General features: G+C 49.8%; 1 protein-coding gene across 2 annotated transcripts in view; it reads right to left on the minus strand.

Annotated features, from left to right (window-relative positions):
• Positions 1 to 255: 255 nt before the first annotated feature.
• The window catches only part of EPAS1 (endothelial PAS domain protein 1), an 88,199-nt gene continuing 68,383 nt past the window's right edge, over positions 256 to 20,071 (minus strand). For both annotated transcript variants that reach the window (XM_069495098.1, XM_069495097.1), the window contains exons 7-16: positions 16,245 to 16,351; positions 10,083 to 10,230; positions 9,237 to 9,451; positions 8,402 to 8,592; positions 7,719 to 7,829; positions 5,893 to 6,383; positions 4,838 to 4,964; positions 4,556 to 4,670; positions 4,041 to 4,214; positions 256 to 1,920 (exon numbers count right to left, since the gene is read on the minus strand). In XM_069495098.1, the coding sequence (XP_069351199.1) occupies positions 1,769 to 1,920; positions 4,041 to 4,214; positions 4,556 to 4,670; positions 4,838 to 4,964; positions 5,893 to 6,383; positions 7,719 to 7,829; positions 8,402 to 8,592; positions 9,237 to 9,451; positions 10,083 to 10,230; positions 16,245 to 16,351 (1,831 nt within the window). In that variant the 3' untranslated portion in view covers positions 256 to 1,768. The remainder of the gene's footprint in view (positions 1,921 to 4,040; positions 4,215 to 4,555; positions 4,671 to 4,837; positions 4,965 to 5,892; positions 6,384 to 7,718; positions 7,830 to 8,401; positions 8,593 to 9,236; positions 9,452 to 10,082; positions 10,231 to 16,244; positions 16,352 to 20,071) is intronic.

Consider the following 20,071-nt stretch of genomic DNA (forward strand, 5'->3'; position numbering starts at 1 on the left):
AAAATATGATTGAGGCAACATTGCCACTAATTTTTCTCGTATAACTTAAATTTGTTTTGAAAGTTAGTTTTTGTTTTTGGCAATAAGTCCATCCGGGCTTACCAAATTCTTGCCCTGATGTGCTTTGTGTGTGTTTAGAATCTTCCTTGTACCCATGACAGAAAAGTTCCACATAATTGCTATTTAAAAAACCAAAGGGGTCGTCCCTCTTACCCAGTGAGTTACAGAGTGCTCTGGGAACACTGTTTTCAGTGCTTTCTACCTATACATGTCACCTCCTGTGACCCGGAGACCTCGGCGAGGGCCGGAGGCTGGGGGTCTGCCCGCTGCTCGCCAACAGGGGGCGCTGCACCTCGGCCCCGCCATCCTCCCCGTGCGCGCCCGCCCCCATCCAGCGCCACGCGCTCCCAGGTCGTGAGCTAGGAGGACGTGGACAGGACCACTACACCGTTGCCGAATCCTTCGCTTGCTTTCTTGAATTCCCATCTCAACCATTTCATGGTAGCGTGGAAATGCTCAGATGTGCCGCGTGAAAGACCATCGGGGTCACAGAGCTCAGTGCGCTTGGAGGGCTGGCAACAGAACCTTAAGAAAAGTTAAAGCACTTCCCTCCCTTAGCATCCTCCCCACCCCCGCCCCGCGCCACCAGACCCTCCTGGCAGCGCTGATAGTAATACATAGTGCATAGAGAGCGCGAGGAGACGGCGCGCAATCATCCCACTCAATGCCTCCGCGTATCGGATTGTTTGTCACACCTATGGCGTATCGCAAAAGCAAAAAGCCACTAGAGAGACCTTGAGCAGTGTTAGCACAGGCCCGCGGGAGTACTGTACAGTTCTGCAGTGTCGGCAACACCAAGAAAAATAAAATTAACAGCTTAAGAAAAAGATTTTAAAGTGATTTTGTGAGCAAGATTCCATTTCCGTTTCTAAGTTTTTAGATATTACAAAGTACCCATATATATCATAAACACTTAACCCAGATATAAATTTTCTTTTTTTAAAAAACTCAGTTATGTTTTTGAATAATAATAACGATAAATCCACCGAATGGGGGGGTGGGGGAAACACCAAACAGTTTAGGAAAAGCCACACTGTGCAACTTTCACAGATAACCACAGACGTTGGAGTTCACCCTTCACATTTCTTTTTGTCCAAAAGTCTTATCAAAATTAGAGCAAAGAGTCGGCTTTAAAAAAAAAAAGAGAGAGAGAGATTGAAATTTACAATATGGTGATTAAGTTTTACAAAAGAAAGAAGGGCTTTGAGAGGGAGAAGCCACAAATCAAGTTTGGAAAGCGAAATCGTTTTGTTTCTCTTTGGCAACAACAATAACAAAAAATCTTTTTGATTAAATGAAGCCAAAGCTTTCCCTACAGAGAACAAACATACACCAAACGTGTTAGTATCAATATTTGTGTGTGTTGGGGAAGAGGGTGGGAGAGGAAAAAAAAAAAAAAAAACCTATGGATAATATAAATTAGAAGTAATTGAAGGTTGGGAGAAAAAAAATCTTATAAAATTTAAGAACATTTTCATTGACAGAGCAAAACGGAACAGGTAAAACAACTGTGTATTTTAAAAATATAGATAAAGTGAGCATCTCAGAAAAAAGGCCACTGCTTGGTGACCTGGGCAAGTCTGCCAGGTTAAGTCCATCCTGTAAAAAGTGTGCTGGCGTTAGAAATACCTAGTTGCAAATACAGACGGAGAGAGTGAAGCTGGTGGGACGGCATCGGCAGGGGTGCTGCCGGGCGGGAGGGCCTGGCTCAGGTGGCCTGGTCCAGGGCTCTGAGGAGGTCCCCTCCTTGCAGGAGTGTGGAGCTTCCCGGCACGGGCACGTTCACCTCACAGTCATATCTGGTCAGTTCGGGCAGCAGGTAGGGCTCAAACGAGGGCCCCAGCAGCCGGCTTGCTATGCCTGCAAGAATGGTTGGTTTCGTGTCATATTTTAAAAGGCCTGGACCACACATTTGGAAGACTGTCTGTTCCATAAGAGGCCGGTGGGGATGAGACGGGCACGTGTAGAAAGAGGCGTGTCCAGTTTTTGTGACTGGTGGGTAGGGATGGGGCAGCCCTCATTTCACTCTGCTCCCTCAGTGTTGTCTTTCCTGTGACCTGCTCCATGCTCAGGGATGGACCCCGCAGAAAATGCATCTGCCTCCAGACCCATCCCCCAGGTAGGGTGCTGAGAACCAAGGAAGAGAGAAGCTCCAGCTGCAGACAGCAGCACAGGTGTGTGTGGGGGAGGCTGGGTAGAAGGAGCCCTCATGAAGTCTTCCTGGGCACAGAGGATGAGGTTGGGTTGCCCACCCTGTGCCTGCCGTGCACTGGCAGCTGGGAGGGAAGGCTGGGCAGAGGAGGAATTCTGAACCATCTGGCACCAGCACATATATGCAAATATATACATGTGCACATGCATGCACATGCACACGGCTTCCTCTGAGATTCAGGGGCCTGAAAATTCAGTTTCTGATCACCACCCAGCACCCAGGAAGGGAAGGCTCAGGCAGCAGCAAACGGCCTGGAAGTGGTACATTCTGTTCCTCCAACGTGAGGGGCCTGCTTTCCCTTTCTTCACCTTGAACCTCTTAGCCCAGACCCTTCCTGGGGTCTGCACCTGCCTCCCCAACAGCCTCTGTGGGCAGACGCTGGGACAGCAGCAATGGATCCGTGCTCCCCATCCCTTGCTAAGTTCCCTCCTCCTTTTATTCAGGGTCAGAAATAACCCTAGTTGAAAAGAATGACTTTCCCTGATTTCAATATTCCAGGTACCTGTGGGCTTCATAACAGGAAGAATAATGCTGGCTACCTGTTACTGAGCACAAATGGATAGCAGTCACTGAGTTCAACACTTGACGTGCAAATCTCTCATCTAAACTTACATGGTCAACAGCAGAGCTGGAATTTGAGCCCTGGTGACGCTACAGCCTGGACTCTGAAGCACAGAACTATGACTTGGCCCAAAGTATGTTGCTGAGGAAATTGCCATCCTTTAGGACAGGGGTCTGGTATGTTTTTACAAAACCACAAATTACGTTTGTGCCAAACAGAAACCATTCTCGTGAAGAGATCTATGTTTTGCAAGATGCTATCAGACTAAGGCAGCCCAGGGTCGCAGGCAGGCAGGTATGCTGCAGCTGAACCTTCCAGAAAAACAAATCCCCTGAGGCAGGCCTACCAGAGCTCTCAGCCCACCCTCCCCATGGTTTCTTTTCTGGAACGTTCTCAGCCCAGCTCATGCCTGAACTTGGTGAGGCCCCTGGAGTGTCAAAGGGGCTTTAGGCAGTAGGGTGACCTGAAGACCTAAGTAAAGGACTCGGGCGAGCCCTGGAGGTCACCTGACTATGGGAGAGCTCCTTCTAAAGCACTGAGGACAGATGGCCTTCCAGCCTCTGGCTGCACTAGTTCTGGGGATGGAGAGCTCGCTCCAATCGGGTTAGCTGCCTTTCCATGCAGCAAGCTCGTCCCCGCAGGGAGCTGAGATCTGCTGCCTTGTGCAGTCAGCGCCTGGCCCTCACCCCCAACAGTTCCTGGCCACCCCTTCTTTCTGCTCCAAGCACTCCCGTCAGCCAGTAACCTTCAGTTTGCAGAACAGACAATGCCCTAGTGGTGGCCAAACCAGTGTCTGGCCTTCTTGTCTGCCTTCTCTAGCCTGAGTTTGTATTAGTTTTTTGCCATTTTAGTCATGTCTTAGACCCACCCCCGAGGAGGCCTGTCACCAATGTGTCAGAAGGAACCTAAATCTGAGGGGCCCTGAACCCTGGGAGTCCGGTGGCTGTTTTGGTAAGTTATTGCCAACCACCCCCTGCATACTCTGGAAGAAAGGCGAGGTGGGCTCGGCCCTAGGGGACCCAGCACTGTGGCAGGCCGAGGGATCCTGTGTACGGTACTCAGCATGGCACCTGGGAGCGGGCACTCAGCAAAGGCAGTTAAGTCTCTGATGCTTCTCCCAGTGCTGACCTCCTGTTCTGGGAGGGCGCTGGCCTCTCACACACAGCAGACCCCAGGATCGGGGCGCCAGTGCCTGCGTGCACCCACCTGACACCTTGTGAGCGGATGGCAGGCCATAGTCCTGGTACTGGGTGGCATAGCACGGCAGGGGGAACCCACTCTTGGCATTCTCCCCAGGGTTCATGGTAGACGGTGGCTGTGGCGGTGGCAGGTGTCTCAGGGGCTGGTCCAGGCCCCGCATGGGGTTTTGGGGGAACTCATCTGAAAGACCAAAGCCAGAGAGTGAGGGTCACACTGGCCCAAAGAGGATGGGAGGGGCCGCAAAGCCCCCAGCCTCCCCTTTCCTTTGCAAAGGTGCTCAGAGCCACCAGGACTACGGCCGGCCTCAGGGCCTCCGAGCCCGGAGATTTCTGACAGCCTCCTCCATGCCAGAGCAGAACGAGGGAGCTGGGCGTATGGAAGGCAGGGCAGAAGACGCCATCCATTCTGACGAGGCCCAGAGAGGCAGGTGAGGCCAGCGGTGAGTGAGCAGAGGAACCAGGACGGGCCCCTGAGCCCAGCCCTTCCAGCAGAACCCCCAGAGGCCCCAGCCTGCTGCTTACCATTGGGGACGTTCGCGTTCAGGGGCTTGTCGGGCATCAAAGGGCAGCTCCCACCCCTGAGGTTCTTCATCCGTTTCCACATCAGATGTGAAGTGCTGCCGCCCGGCGGATCCCCCTGGGTGTGGGAAGGGCAGATGTAGAGGGGAGAGGGCCAGGGAGCCAGTCCCCAGGCTGAGTCAGGGGGGTGGGTGCGGAACCGCTCCACACCCCACCCCTCCCTGCGGCCCTCACAGCCAGCCTCCCGCCCAGCCTGCCCTTGTGGCCAGTCAGGGGATGGCTCACCCCACTCATGTCCTGGAAGGCTTGCTCCTCATACTCCAGCTGTCGCTTCAGCTTCAGCTTGTTGGAGAGGGCTACCATGGCCGGGCTCATCACATCTGGGCCCCGAGACCCATAGCCCTTTGCAGACCTGCCAAGCCCAAGAGAGCGGGCCGTGAGGGAGTCTGGAGCCCTGTGCCACCCCGGCCTTCACCTGGTCTCAAGGCCTTTCCGGACCCAACACTCATGACTGTGGTGACTTGAAGACCCCGAGGGCAGAGTCTGTGGGCTGAGCACCTGCCCCGCCTCCCTCCTCAGATGTGAATGGCTCGAGCTACCTGCACCTCCCTGCACACGTGCCCAGCTCGGCAGTCCTGGCCTCGCGTGTGGGGCCCAGCTGAGCAACGTTCGTTTTTTCCTGCCCCTGTCTCTCCCTTGCCATGCCCAAACCACTCCCCTCCATTTTGTTCCCACTGGAGACCAGTCAGGTACCCCAGACAAGCATCCCCAGCGGGCCCTGGGAGCTGTGAGCCATGGACCAACCACTGTGGCTCGGCCCAGCGAGCTGTCAGCTGTGTGAAATGGGGCACAGGGGGGAGATCTGGAGGAGCGGAGGGAAGGTAGGAAGGGGAAGGCAACGCTGGCACCTGGACACAGTCCAGGGAGGCTGTGCCGTGGGGGCCCCAAGCAGTCAGGGAGGAGGCATGGGCATCTTTTCACTTTTCTCAACCAGGGTTTCAGGAGAGAATTGAAAATATGGTCACTCCAATAATTTTCTGTGTTCTGTGGCTCAGATGATGAGCCCTGGGTGAGAAAGGCACTCTCAGGTGGTCTGAAGGGAGATGGCCATACAGTTTCAGGGCTCTCAATAGGCCCTTTCTCTCCTTTTCCTGTCCTCATCCCTGATAAGAACCTGTCCCACTCTGGGCCTCACTTACCTCGAGGTGATCCCCTCAAAGCCTGAGCTCTCAGAGTGCAGAGAAGGGCTAAATGGAGTGTCAGCTGTCCCCCCAGCCCAGTGGTACCTCTCTACCCCCTCCCCGCTCAGCACAGCCACACCAAGTGCCTCTGCCACTGACCTTGTCTTGAACATGGAGACGTGGGGTGAGGAGATGGGGGGCCCCACCGGCGGTGATCCCAAGGACTCCGTGTGCTGATCCCCAACGGGCCACTTCGTGGGCCCGAAATGTAATGGTGGATCCGGGGGCCACTGTGTGTTGGATCTGCCCCCCATGGAAGAGAGAGGGGTGCTGGCCTGGCCACAGCATGGTGGCAGGGATGCTTTGCTTCCGGCATCAAAGAAGATAGAGGACATGGGCCGGTGCTCAGGCTCTGTCTTCTTGCTTCCCAGCTGCTGCTGATACTTGTCCAGGAGGAAGGGACTGTGTGAAGCCGCAGGGGCCAGTGGCTGGAAGATGTTTGTCATGGTACTGAAGCAGTGCTGGGGGGTGGGCTGCGGGCTCTCTGGCAAGAGCTGTTCCTCTGGGCAGATGGGGCTCAGCTGGAAGTCTTCCCCATCCATGGGGATGTAAGGCGCCAGTGTCTCCAAGTCCAGCTCGTTGAAGTCCGTCTGGGGGAAGCAAAGCACGTCCAAGAGGCTCAGGGGCTGGCACAGTCTCACGAATGCTATTCCAGCTCAGCCCCTCATCCTTCCCAGGCCCCTGCCAGAGCCATTTATCCCAAGCACAGCTTCACGGGGTCATTCCCCTGCTCAAACACCTCCACCCACTCCCTAGGGCCTACCAGGAAGGCCTCAGACTTGGCCATCCAGTGTGCAAGGCCTTTTATCTTGTGACACTAGCCTTTTACCACACGTGTCCCCTCTTCACCTTGTACTATGACTCTCCATGTTCCATACTGGTGCCACCTCCCCAACTGACCAGAAACTCCCTCTCTCCCACCTTCTCTCTGGCAGCCAGGGCAGCCCACCTCTTCCACCAAGCCACCCTGGTTCTCCCTTTCCCTGTGTTCCATGACACTTAGGCCTGCAGGCCATCGAGGACGGCTTGTCCTCATCTCCCTTCTATGCCCTAGCACAGACCTAAGCAAGCAGGAAGTGCCCAGCAAGGACTCTCCCCGAGTCACAGCCAGGCCCAGGGGCAGAGGGACTTTTCCAACAGCAGCTAGGCAGCCTCCCTTAGGTTCACAGTGGCATGATGGACACTACAGGGAATACTCAAAGGAGATGCAGAACACAGTTGCTGCCTCCAGAGACTGACACCCTCCCCGGGGAGATACTAATGAGTACAACTCTAGGAAGTGTTGAAGGAACAGCAGCAGACAGCTAAGTGATAAATCCTACAGGACTTCTGAGGAGAGAGAGGGCAACAGAAGGCTGAAATGGGAAGTTTTGCTAAAGAGCTGGAACTATGTCAGGTAGGGTAAAGATACAAACTGAGGAGCAAGGTGGACATCTGGACAGACAGCTCACACTAAGACAAATGGGGGATTCGTGGTCTTCCCTAGTTTTGTGAACATGCATCCACCCATTCCTGTCTGGGTGCATAGTTTTTGCAAGAACAGTAGGCCTTATGTAATGAATGTGTTCCTAAAAAGTTGTAGGTAAATGAAAATTTATCAAATAGATGTCATTTTAAACTGTATTTCAAATAAAATGATTACTGAAAAAAAACCCAAGATGAATGTCTTTGTGAAGAGATGAATTGTCCCCTATGTTTACAAATGTTTTATAAACCTGGATATGCTTTTTAAATGTAGAGCCTCCTTAAAGAAATATTAAGTGGTGTAGTTTTTTCATGTGCACTAAGAAAGTTATCCAAGTAGGAGATAAATAGAGGGTGACCACAGGCTCCATTCCCTGCACCCACATCCATTTAGGGGACCTGAGCCTTTGCTCCGCCAGATGGTGGGCACACATCTGCCTGATCTTCTCCATGCCACCTACCTGGGTGCTGCACTGGTCCTTTGCTTCTGTATCCATGGCAAAGAGCTTCTCAATCACTTCAATCTTCAGGTTATCATCCAGAGATGAGTAGTAGTCTCCAGGGCTGCTGGGCTGGGGGCCAGGAAGGAGGGGGATGGAGTCAAGGATATGGCCCCGTTCTCAGATGTCCAGCATGGAAGGAGAACTACATCCTCAGACCCACAGATTCAACTCTATTCCACCAAATAAGTGTTTGTAGAGGGGCCACTAACGAGCCATGTGAATTGGGTCAATGCATCAACCTCTCTGAACCTCAGTCTCCTCAGCGTAAAATGAGGCCAGTATCACTTCACAACTTGTCTTGAGCAAACAGGATAGAGGCTGTGACCGTCAGGGCTCTGTAAACTGCAGCTCTGCGCCCTGCACAGGATGGTCACTGCCCTGCACTGCGGCTGACCTTGAGGCTCAAAGCCCTTCAAGGAACTTACTTCAGTGGGGGTGGGGGATGGACACTAAAAGTGAGGAAACACCTGTAATACCTGGCAGCTAAGTGTCCCGGCCACTCTTGGGGGCTCTGTGATAACTCAAGGAGGAGGAGGACAGCACTTCTATCCCAAATATTCCTGTAGCCATCTGGCAGGAGCCAGAGGAGGAGCCCACCCTCTCCACATCTTCACCCAAAGGGTGGGGGGGGGGCAGCTCACCGTGGAACAGCTGCTGTTGCTGGTGGCACTGGGGGTGGTGCTGCCTGGGGCGGCTGCCTGGGGCACGGTGAAGGCAGGCAGGGTCCCAGCCTCGCTCTGGGTGCTGTGGCTCCTCACCTCTGCCCCCCATGGCTGGCTTGGGGGCAGGATGGCCTTGCCATAGGCTGAAGACTCCTCGAAGTTCTGGCACCCTGTGGAGACAAGGGCCTGGTGGTGAGCACCACAATCCCCAGGCTCATCTCAAGGCAGAGGAAGCCCAAATGTAGCACAAAATGTCCTACAAGGGTCTGGAAGGGCTAAGAGCCCTGCTGGGGACCACAGTGACTTGCATTCCAAGGAAGAGGCAAGCATTTTAATGAAGTCGTGCATTTGAGGGCTTAATCCTGGGCCTCAATCTATTCTCCGTCCATGTTTCTAGAATTATCCCTCTCAGCATCATTCCAATTCAGCCCCCAGCCTAAACAAGCAACTGTCTTTTGAGACCCAGGTAGGGATCTGTCTTCTCTCTGTGGTAACTCCCCTCCCTCTCATCTCGGACCCTCACTGCCTGTGGTTCAGAATCGACCTCTCAGGGGTCAGTCCTCTCTTAACCCCTCCTCGCTCAGCACTCCATGGGGTCAGACCTGGGAGGGGATTGCTCAGTGGCAGGTGTTTATATTGCTCTTCTGTGCCCAGCAGTGCCTGGTCTCTAACAGGTGATTAGCAAGAGCCAGGGAAGGGGCAGGGTAGTTTTGGTCAAGGAAAGGCTGTAGCTGGGCAGGCCCGGTAAGGTAAGAACTTCCCCCACAACCTCCAAGAGGGCTCCATGGGCCCAGCTCAGCTAAGAAGCACCCACCGAAATCCAGAGAAATGATGGCATCTCCCGGGGTGGGGGCCAGCTGGGCCAGTTCCTCAGGCTCCTCCTTCAGCTTGGTGAACAGGAAGTTACTCTTGTCAGACACGGCTACGTCACCACTGCTGTCAAAGATGCTGTTCATGGCCATCAGGTGGGGCTTGAACAGGGACTCCGTCTGGTCCATGGAGAACACCACATCGTTCTTCTCAATCTCGCTAATGGACAAGAGAGCGGTCAGGCCTCCCACATTTTCTAGCAAGATCCTTCTGCTCCCTCAGACATGGAAACCCTGATAGCTATGCTCTCAGACAAAAAGAGGTGGGGACCCTGTGTGCTGGCATTTTGTAAAGAACTACACAATGGACGTGTGACTTGTGAGGGTAGTGACCATGAGAGCAGCCCCTGAACATGTCTGTTTCTACGCTGTTTACTCTCAGACTTGAGCTGGGTGGTGTGCAGAGGCCGGAATGCTTTTGCTTGTTTGTTTCACCCTAGCCATGACTTCCTCTAGCTTTCTTCCCAGATGTTACAGGGAGGAGGCAAGACATCTTGTTTTCCCAAAATGCAAGAGCAATTCTTTTCCCTTTTTCCCCATTCAGAAAATACGTGACAACTGTGTGCCATCTGCCTCCCCCTTCCCTTGTCAGAGGCATGGCATAAATGACAGAGGCGGGGAAGGACAGAACAAAATCTCAAGTGTCCCAATGTTCCCAAGCGTCCAGGGGAGGCTGAGGCTCAGCACTGTGAAGAGCTCCCGGACGTGGTGCCCTGGGCCTGTCGCCCTCAGCGGTGGGGGAAGCTCAGGCGCCCCCAGCCGGCCGCAAGGCCCCGCCCTCTCCCGCTCACCTCAGGACGTAGTTGACGCACATGACGCACTGCGGCTGCAGGTTGCGAGGGTTGTAGATGACCGTCCCCTGGGTCTCCAGCCACACGTAGCCCCCGTGCTTGGCGAGCATGCGGTACTGGCCACTCACCACCTGACCCTTGGTGCACACTGCGGGAGGAGAAACGGAACGGAGCTCAGGAGGTGGGGGAGCGGCGTGCACCACCGGCTCGGGAGACCCCACGGGAGGGCAGGCTGCAGGGGGGCGGACAGGACCGGGCGCCAGGATAGCGAGGACCTGGGAAAGTGACCTGGACGAGGGCCCGGAGATCATCCCAGCCAGCTCTCCATTTTAAATACAGGAAAAGGAGGTTAAGAGAGGTTAAGTGACTTGCCCAAGGCTGTCTGCTGGGAGAGTGGCCATCACCCATCCCTTAGATGAGGCGGCTCACAGACCAGCTCAGCAGTAAGTAGAACCTGCCCTATTTTCCTCAGGGGGGTTCAAGGAGAGGAAGCCCCTCCATGCAGCCGGGTGAGGAACAGCCTGCTCTGCCAAACTCCCCAGGCCGTAGGGACTTGCAGGCAGGCTGCTTGGAGAAAGCCCGACCATGTTGCAGGCCCACCACCGATGCCCTGCTTGTGAATAGAAGCCTTTTTTTTTTTTTAATTAATATACCTGATTTTTCCAGGTCATCTGTCAGGCCTGCCACCTTTTGGGCCTAGAGGGTTTGTGACTCACAGCAAGGCGGAAGCAAACCACCCTTTCTTAGCCGTGGGGAGAAAGGGATGGGAATCCACCAGCCTACCTGGTTTCTTCCTAAGCCGTGATAAATCCTTTACACTCCTCCCAACTGCCCAGTGAGGCTTCCAGATTGTTCTACATGGTCGTTTAAAAGGTGTTTTTAGCACCTAAAAACATTGGGGAAGGAGTTCCACATCCCAGACTATCTTCCTCCCCCATCCAGACTATTCTATCCACTCCCATTAAAAAGGAATCAATATATTCCTTCCCATTAAGGTCTAGTAATGTTAGAATTTCTGGTATTTTTCTGGACTGCCCATTGACTGTCATTCTTTGGGAATTCAATCTTCAGAACTCTAACCTAGAAGTCTCCAACTCACAGAGAATTAGGAAGAGGCATGGTGGAAGGATCAGGAAATCTTACTAGCATAGAGCCTTTGGGAAAGGAACAATTCTTCTTGGTTTTGGTTTTTCTCCTCTGCAAAATGGGACATTGATGATAATAGTGACAATGATAATAATTGTCATTATTAGCTACCCACGATACCACAGCTAGTTGTACTGAGCATCAAATGTACCTGCCTGGCTTATCAGGCACACACATTGACTGAATGCCGTGGACAAATGTTGTATAGGAAAAGCCACCTCCTTCCCAAAGCTACTAATATGTATGGTGTCCAGGCCCTGTCACTAACGGTTTGTAGATGATGTCCTGAGCATCCCCATGGGAAAATATCCAGGTTCTCTGTAAATACAAACAATCTCCTCAGTTCTTTTGATAGGCTCGTGGGCCACCTCCCCATTCACCAGCCCCCCACAGCCGAGGAATGCAGCTTGGTTTGTACTAATGCTGCCTGTAATCCTTCACACTTATGTTTTGCTTGGCACATTTTACCCTCTTGGAAAATTTAACAAGCACTTGTAAGGTGCAGCAATGACTGTAATTTACACTGTGTAGTGCTTTGCAGTATGCAAAACTGTCTCATAAGATGAATTCATTTCTGCAAAGCACTTAGAACAGTGTTTGGCACATAAAGCACTCCAGAAGGGGCAGTGTTGCTGTTACCTCATTTAATAAGCAACATCGTCAGGTATCTATTATTATTCCTTTTTTAAGTGAAGAAATCGAGGCTGAAAATTATTGAGTGATTTGCTGCAAATTCCCCTCAGTGGAAACAGCAGACAGAATTATAGTCCCAATTAAAGGCTCTTTGTCTAGGCTTTTTTCATTTTTCATTTTTTAAAATCAACTTTATTGAGGTTTAATTTACCTTCAATCAAAAATGCACCCATTTTAAGCACACAGTTCAATGAGTTTTGCAAATGTATGCACCTATTTAACTATCACCATAGTGAAGGAACAGAACTTTTCCATCACCCCCAAAACTCCTCATGCCTCTTGGCAGCTAATCCTCATTCCCACCCCTGGTTCCAGGCAACCTCTGACCTGCTTTTTGTCACTATACATTGGAATTGTCTTTTCTAGATTTTCATATAAGTGGAATCATACAGGAGTATTTACTCTTTTTGTCTGGCTTCATTATACTCAGCATGTTTCTGAGATTCAACACGTTGTCGTAGGTATTTGTGGTTCATTCCTTTTCATTATTTAGTAGTGTTCCGTTGCATGGATGTACCATAATTAGTTTATTCAATCGTCTGTTGATGGGTGTTTGAGTTGTCTTCAGTTTTTGGTTATTATGAACAAAGTTGCTATATACATTTGTGTATAAATCTTTGTATGGACAAATACCTTCATTTCTTGTGGGTGCAGCTAGGCGTGTAACTGCTGGGTTATATGCTAAATATAAGTTTACTTTATAAGAAGCCGCCAAATTATTTTCCAAAGTGGTTGTACCATCTTAGTCAAGTCTTTTTAACAAAATGCTGTGCTGTAGAGAGGATATATATCTTCTTTTAACATGAGGAAACAGGCCACAGGATTGTGACTTGCTTAACATCACACAGGATGAGTGACAGAGTCTAGGCTAGACAACAGGTCTTATGGTTCCTAGCACAATGTTCTCTTACTACAATACCTTGAGCCACAACTCACTGGGAAGACTAAATTTGCTGTTGCTACCGTCCTAAGCCATCGTGGACTCCTTGACCCAGGAAATAACTTTTGTCCTTTTGGCTCTCCCTTTATCTGTGCTAGTGAGGCTTCCCTGCTGCAGTAAAATGATTCTTGCACAATTTCAAGCGCCTGGAGATAACTTATTTAGACGGTTCTTAATGCAAACCCAATTCAGGCTCTTATTCTTTTTGATCAAACAGTGCAGCAAGCAAAGGTTTTAACTGCATTTCTAGCAACTGCAGGCGAGGGCCTGCTCTGTCAGGAGAATATAATTAATGCCAGCTTTCTAATCATCTGCTCATTAATGCCAGCCATGGTGAGGGGCCTGCTACTTGGTAGATAGGCTTTTTATGGTCTTTAATCTTGTTTTCCCTAGAGCACATAATATCCTCAATACAACAAAGAGAAGCCGGCCCCCAACCCCCGCCCTCTGAGAATAATAATGTATAAATTATTAATCCATTTGGAAATTATGGCTTTCAATGATCTAAATCTGGTTTTGGACTGAGCTTCCCCAGTCATTTCAACTGTACACCTTCACAGGCTAAGACACGCACATGCGTAAATTTGGGACCCCAGTTTGTGAACCTGGACCAGCCTGAAACCTGAGCCTCCACTTATTCCACAGCATGAACATGAGTCTGAAGTGCAACTTTATTTGCAAAAACCCAAGATAAATGGGAGAGAGAGAGAAAGAGAGGCTCTTGTTATAACTGACATTAAACCAATTCCAGCCCATGTAGATTTCCCTTTGCTGGATGTAGGCTTGCTGGCTTGGTACAGGTCTCAGAGCTCAGGGCAACTGTACTTGGCTCCATCAGGGGAAGACGAGAGCCTGTGATTTCTGTTTGGGCTGTGAATTACCTTTAAGTGTACCTAACGCTTAAATACATGGATTCACAGTAAAAAGCACTATAGTTTCCCTGGAGTCAGCAGAAAACCAATAAGAAAAATTTTTATCCCAGCTCTTTTTATGGATCAAGGATGTTCTAAGAAGAAGAAGGGGGAAAAGCCCTTTTTATGTGCCAAGTGAGAAGTCATAATTTTTGTTCCCTTTGACAGTAGCTTCTTCCGCTTTCCCATCCCAGAAGATAAAGCACAATGATGCTGTCCTCTAAGAATTCCCATAAACTTTTTACGTTTCTCCCTTGCTTTGGCTTCACCCTTGGCTTGGAAGGAAGGCTAGTCGTTTCCCCAGTTTTACATCTAAAAGCAGGAAGGCCCAGATAGCCAGGCCCTGGGGAATCAGTGCGTCAGCTGGGCCAGAGCCAGGGCCCCTGCGTCCCAGTGCCTGGATGATTCTGTCAACCTGCCTTTGGGAGCAAGAACCCCTCAGGGACCAGAAAAGTACAGGGGAATCCCAAAGGGAAGGCTGGAACCAGATCCTACAGTCTCAAAGCTGGGGCACGTTAGGTAGGGCTGGGTCACATCCATGGGCATACAAGAGTACCTCCACCTCCCTCTTCCAACCCATGGTCCCTGAATGGGGCTGAATCTAGTTTATTTGTTTTTTTGTTTGTTCGTTTTGTTTTGTTTGTTTTGTTTTGTTTTGCCAGAGAACACAGGGAGAAACTTCTCTGAGATATCATAACGAGCCCTGTTGTCAGATCAAACTCATAAGCCGTGGGGAAGCAGTGGAACCAATCAGAAGGAGATCTTCCTTCTTAAGAAAGCATTAACTGTGCTCATGGACAGCTTACGGGATTGCCAATCTGTCCTAATGTTGTAATAGATAGATGGATATAGGAATGATGTTAAAATAGCTGCATATCCATTTTCTTCATTGCCAGCAGGGCCACTGGGACTTAATTTACCCATTTTTAATCCTTCTATAATCCCCTCGGCACCACCACTGTGGGCACTTGTTTTGAAGCATTCTTTTCCAAATATAAGTTTTGCCCATGGGTTTATGCTTGTATTGTACCAGACACTATGTGAGATACTGAGGATAAAGATATGAAGATAGGAGCCACCCTGCTCCCAAGGAGCCCACAGTCCTCTTTTTCCCTCAGAAATAAGATCCATCAGGGCAATTCTACCAACTTCTATTGCCCCCAGTGGGCCAAGTATAGGGTTATAGGCCCAGAGTCCTTGCACACAGATGACTTGTATGGATTCGAGGAAATTGTCCTGGATTCCCTGCATATGGGAAGCCTGAATTGGGAACATGGCCAAGTCAACACTCTAGAACTGGCTGGGCGCGGTGGCTCACACCTAGAATCCTAGCACTCTGGGAGGCTGAGGTGGAAGGATAGCTCAAGGTCAGGAGTTCGAGACCAGCCTGAGCACGGGTAAGACCCCATCTCTACTAAAAATAGAAAGAAATTAGCTGGACAATTAAAATTATATAGAAAAAATGAGCCGGGCACGGTGACATATGCCTATAGTCCCAGCTACTCGGGAGGCTGAGGCAAAAGGATTGCTTAAGCCCAGGAGTTCGAGGTTGCTGTGAGCTAGGCTGATGCCACGACACTCTAGTCTGGGCAACAGAGTGAGACTCTGTTCCCCACCCCCCCCCAAAAAATACTCTAGAACTGCTATGTCTGATATGGTAGCTTCAAGCCAAGTGTGACTATTTAAATTTAAGTTAATCAAAATTAAATTTAAAAAGTTCAGTTTCTCAGTTGTACTAGTCATATTTCAAATACAGCAGAGGCCCATAGGTAGACGATGTAGACATAGAACATTTCCAAAGCAGAAATTGGGCAGCCCCATTCTAGAACCCTTGCATAGCTCGAGTTTCTTTCAAGCTGCAGAGTTTCCATATGCCATCACTGGGTTGCCTGGACAGCCTTTCGTCGACCCGGCAAGCAGGCTGTCAGAGACCCATGGCCTGCCTCCGCACATGCAGTAAGTTGGTCCCGTACTACCTTCCTCCGTTCAGCCCAATTCTTCCCCATCCTCCACGTCCAACTCAAGGGCCTTTTCCTCGCCTTTCCTTAACTCCCCCAGCCCTCCTCTTCCATGAACGTGCATACTTGCACCTACAGTGCATACCCAAGTTGATCACATGCTGTCTAACAGTACTCTATGGGGCTGTTCCATAGGGTGTACACACCGTTGACCACACAGGGGCACTCCGCGGAGGTGGTATGTGGGACTGAGATTCAGCCCACTCTCTCCTCTGCAAGATGTGTACCTTAGTGTGAGTCTGTCTCCCTGGAAGACAGGTCTTTTCTAATGTGCATGAAGGCGTCATATAGGCAGCCTTGTTCTCTAACCATCTTGAGGGCATGAGTCTGGTCTGCCACACAGGATGGTGTCTCTATGAAGAACGTGACCTGGTCATCGTCTCACCAATCACATCCCACTCAAGGCCAGATTCCACAGACACAAGGAAGCTGCAGGGGCACTCCCGGAACTTACGGTTCTGGTGACTTTTGGTCATGTGCTCTGAGTCCAGCGCATGGTAGAATTCGTAGGCTGAGCGGCCGAGCAGCTCCTCAGGATGGTAACCAATCAGTTCCGTGATTCTGAATTAAAAAAAAAAAGTAGCATGTGAGGAAGGAAGACCACATGAACTTGGGACAGCATGTGGGCAGGGGCTTGAGGAGCTAAATCCAGAAGATAAATCAAATGCACACATTTAGATGAACACAATCCAGACTTTCTGGTTGTGCCATTTATTGGAGCAAAACAACATTGTGCTCAACTTACAATTATGGGTTTGCCCAAACATTATCTTCCCTCTCCTTCCTGAAGTCAAGTCTGGGAGGAAGGAAAAGCACCTATTCAGAAGACTCCCTTCCTGCCACCCCCACTGCACACACAGGCCGTTCTCCACGGACCCCTGGAAGGACTCACACACCCTCACCCCCAGTTTTTGCAGATGAGGGAGCAGAGATCCAGAGAAGGCAGATGATTTGCTAGATGTTCACACAGGTGTCCAGGGGCAGAGCAAGAATGAAAACTGGGGCCTCCAGTTGCTAGGTCAAGCTCATTCTAGTAGAAGATGATACAAATGAAAAATGAAAATTATGTGGCCCCGGGTGGGGAAGCAGCATAGAGCCACCATTGTCTCTGCGTTAACCACAGCGTGAGGAGTTTGGGCAAGGAGAACGCATCTGTGCTTAAACTGCTCCTTTGGATGCTGTCCCACAGGTCCTACCTGGGACCTCAAGTACCCCTGGACCTCAGGTTTGCCTTCCATGGCTTCTTCTATCTATCCCTCCCTATTTTAAGGAAAGAAGGGAGGGCGGGAGATGCTGAGAGGAAGAAATATTAAGTCACAGTCATAGAAACGTGTCCCTCATTACACTCTCTGATAAATAGGCAGTTCTGAAATGACAGGGCGTGGCTGTCCCAAATGTCCCTGTCTTCATTCTGGGAGGTGTCTGGCTTTGATGGGAAGTGGTCAGGGAAAAGGCAAGTGTGGAGAACCATGAAGAATTACTCAAAACTCTTAGGACTCTTTGCTCTGTGCTGAAATCATTAAAACGAACAAAGCCTTGCCCAAGAACCACCAGAGTGGCTGCTTTACCTAATATAATACCTAAATATTATTTCTTAAAATCTTGGTTATCTTACCAATTTTTATTAATGAGTTCACCGTCTTGTTTACTTGGACTATCACAAGTTAGAAGCGATGCTATAGTTTCATTATTACAACTCTATTTCAGAATGCATGGCTTCTGGGTATAGTCCTGTCATTTATCCACGTTGGGAATTAATAACACAGAGAGGAAGGCTGACAGCAGAAGCAGTGCTTCCTTGGTTCCCCCTCTACTCTCAGCATCCCCTCCAAACAGGCTGGCTTGCGTACATCTGTCAGACTAAATCCTCCTAAAATACCATGTCCACCCTGCCACTCCCCTACTTAAGCATCTACTGCTTTCCCTTATTGCCAACCACATCAAGAGTAAATGCTGCTCAACTTCCAAGTAGCCCCTGAATCTAGTCTCTGTCTTTTGAACAATTTGATTTTCAAGTCATCTGCAGCACGTCACGCACCCTCTGCCCTGGCAGACCCCCCCTCCTTGCAGTCCCCCACATCTGGCAAACCCATTTTTGCTGCAGAACCGTTATGCCTTCTCTCCTCCTTTCCTTCCCAAGCCCTGACTCTTACAGGGCCAGCTCAAGCCCTCACCTTCTCCACAGAGCCCTCTCCAGTTCCTCCAGCCCTCACCAATGTCTCTCATGAAGTCCTAAGGGATGTACACAATGTCACAGAGAAATACATTTGTCTCTTCACATTAGGCTGTCAACTCCCGAACTCAGGGAGGGCTTTCTCCTTTTGCCTCTCCTACACGAGCTCTTAGTAAATACCTGAGCAGCTGACCAGCAGAGCCCTGTCTATCCCAGTACTGCCAAGGAACCTGGGCACTGAGGATCTCCTTATCTTCTTCGTGCAACACAATTAACTGTCTCAATGCACACCATGTGCTCAGTTGTACGTGCACACACACACACACACACACAGCCTTCCACGGAACCCCTCATGACATTCAGTCCATCCTTTCTTCATTCTATAAAGCATCGTGATTTTGAAGTGGGCAGAGAAGAGGCAAGTTCTCTGTCTGGGTGACTCTGGGGGTTAAAGCCTTTGTCAAACCGGGCAGCTCAGTGGGGCTGAGAGGCTTAGGGCTCAGCTGATTCAGCCCAGTGGAGATTTCTCTAGTGAGATCCCAGCAGCTCACTTGTGCCAGCCAGCTGGTCTCATAGAAGAAGGATCTGTCCCCTCGGTTGGCCGTGAGCAGAGAGGTCTCTGAACTCATTGGCAATGGATGTATTCTCTGGCACCCTGAACCTGCTACTGGCACCCAAGGGTAGACACTGAGGGGAACAAGGAGAAAGAATAGTGCTGGTCCTGCAACCAGCCAGCTTTGCTGTTGGGTCAGGTGCCTTTCAAGCTTAGCCTGGGAACCAGAACTGCACTGGTGAGCCCTGCTGACAATAGGCTGGGCGTTTACTGGCTCACTGATTTGCCAGATAAACTGCTTCTACTCCTGGGCAAGTCTAGAATTTTCTAAAGACCCTCCAAAATGAGTCTATGGGCATTCTGGGAAAGATACGATTCTACTCCCTGAAGAAATTAAATTTCCTTTCACGATTAGAATCTTTAAATTAAAATGTTCAAAGTAAATATTTATTAAAACCAGCCTCGTAATAACGTGGTTTTTTTTTTATTATCTAATTAATGTATCATCCATTCAAAGGCACACAATGGGCATGTTTTGGAAGTGGAAAAACAAACCTAGATTTCGGAATTGCCAGATATCTTCCCAGTAGCAGCTTTCATTTATCTTGTCAACTAAAATAAATATTTAATGTCCCTTTCTTCATTCCTCTAAACAGACTACTATAAAAACTGGGAAATACACATATCCCAAACACAATTGAAGAACATTTGAGTTGTCAAACTTCACAAAGCCAGGAAACCCCAACTTAAAGCTCATGGTCATTCGCCCCCATGTGCAGGCACGTAGACGCCAGTGGGGAGGTTAATGAGCCGGGCTTGTTTATAAGGTCACTCCGACAGCACAGAAGGGCCGTTCCTGATCCTTTCCCCGGGCTCCTGACAAGCCCCAGAGCCGGGCGTGATAACAGTTCCATCTGCGCTCTCCATCAGTGGCAGGGGAACTGTCTTTTTCTTTCTTTCTAATTAAGGGCCCCTAACTCACTGGGAAAAAAAAAAAAAATCAGCTTGGCATCACCGATAAATTTAAAAGTCAACTCAGTAGGGCTGTTCTAAGAGGGGAGAGAAATGTAAAAGGACTTAATTCACCCGATTTCAAAAATGAGAAGATACTTTTTAATAATAAAGTGGAAAAAGGAGCAGACCAAGGATGAAGTGAGGAAAGAGATGCAGACACAGGAGACAGACGAAGAAGAAAATAGAAAATACAGAGGAAAAAGGGTTATTAAATTCTGTAGTGTTGCCCAAGCAAACATGTGGGTCAGAGCTTTGGGCTTCGGACTTCAGAATGGGATATGCCTTCAAGATTTTATATTTTACATTTCAGCAAAATTCTTCTGAAATGTAAAATGAATTATTCATTGCTCTTCAGTTGTCTTTTATCCTAAGAAAGGTTCGGAAGCTCTGTTCAAAATGAAGAACCTGTAGCTGAGTGCTAGGAAGAAAATTATTCTCTTGGCTACAATGTCAGTTGCTGTCGCCTCAAAAGGCAGAAGAAATCCAGCCAGAGCCCTAAGATGGCTCACTCTTCTCATCCACGTGGGGCACCACAGCCACG

The sequence above is a fragment of the Eulemur rufifrons genome, chromosome 19 (assembly GCF_041146395.1).
Source record: "Eulemur rufifrons isolate Redbay chromosome 19, OSU_ERuf_1, whole genome shotgun sequence".
Taxonomy (NCBI): domain Eukaryota; kingdom Metazoa; phylum Chordata; class Mammalia; order Primates; family Lemuridae; genus Eulemur; species Eulemur rufifrons.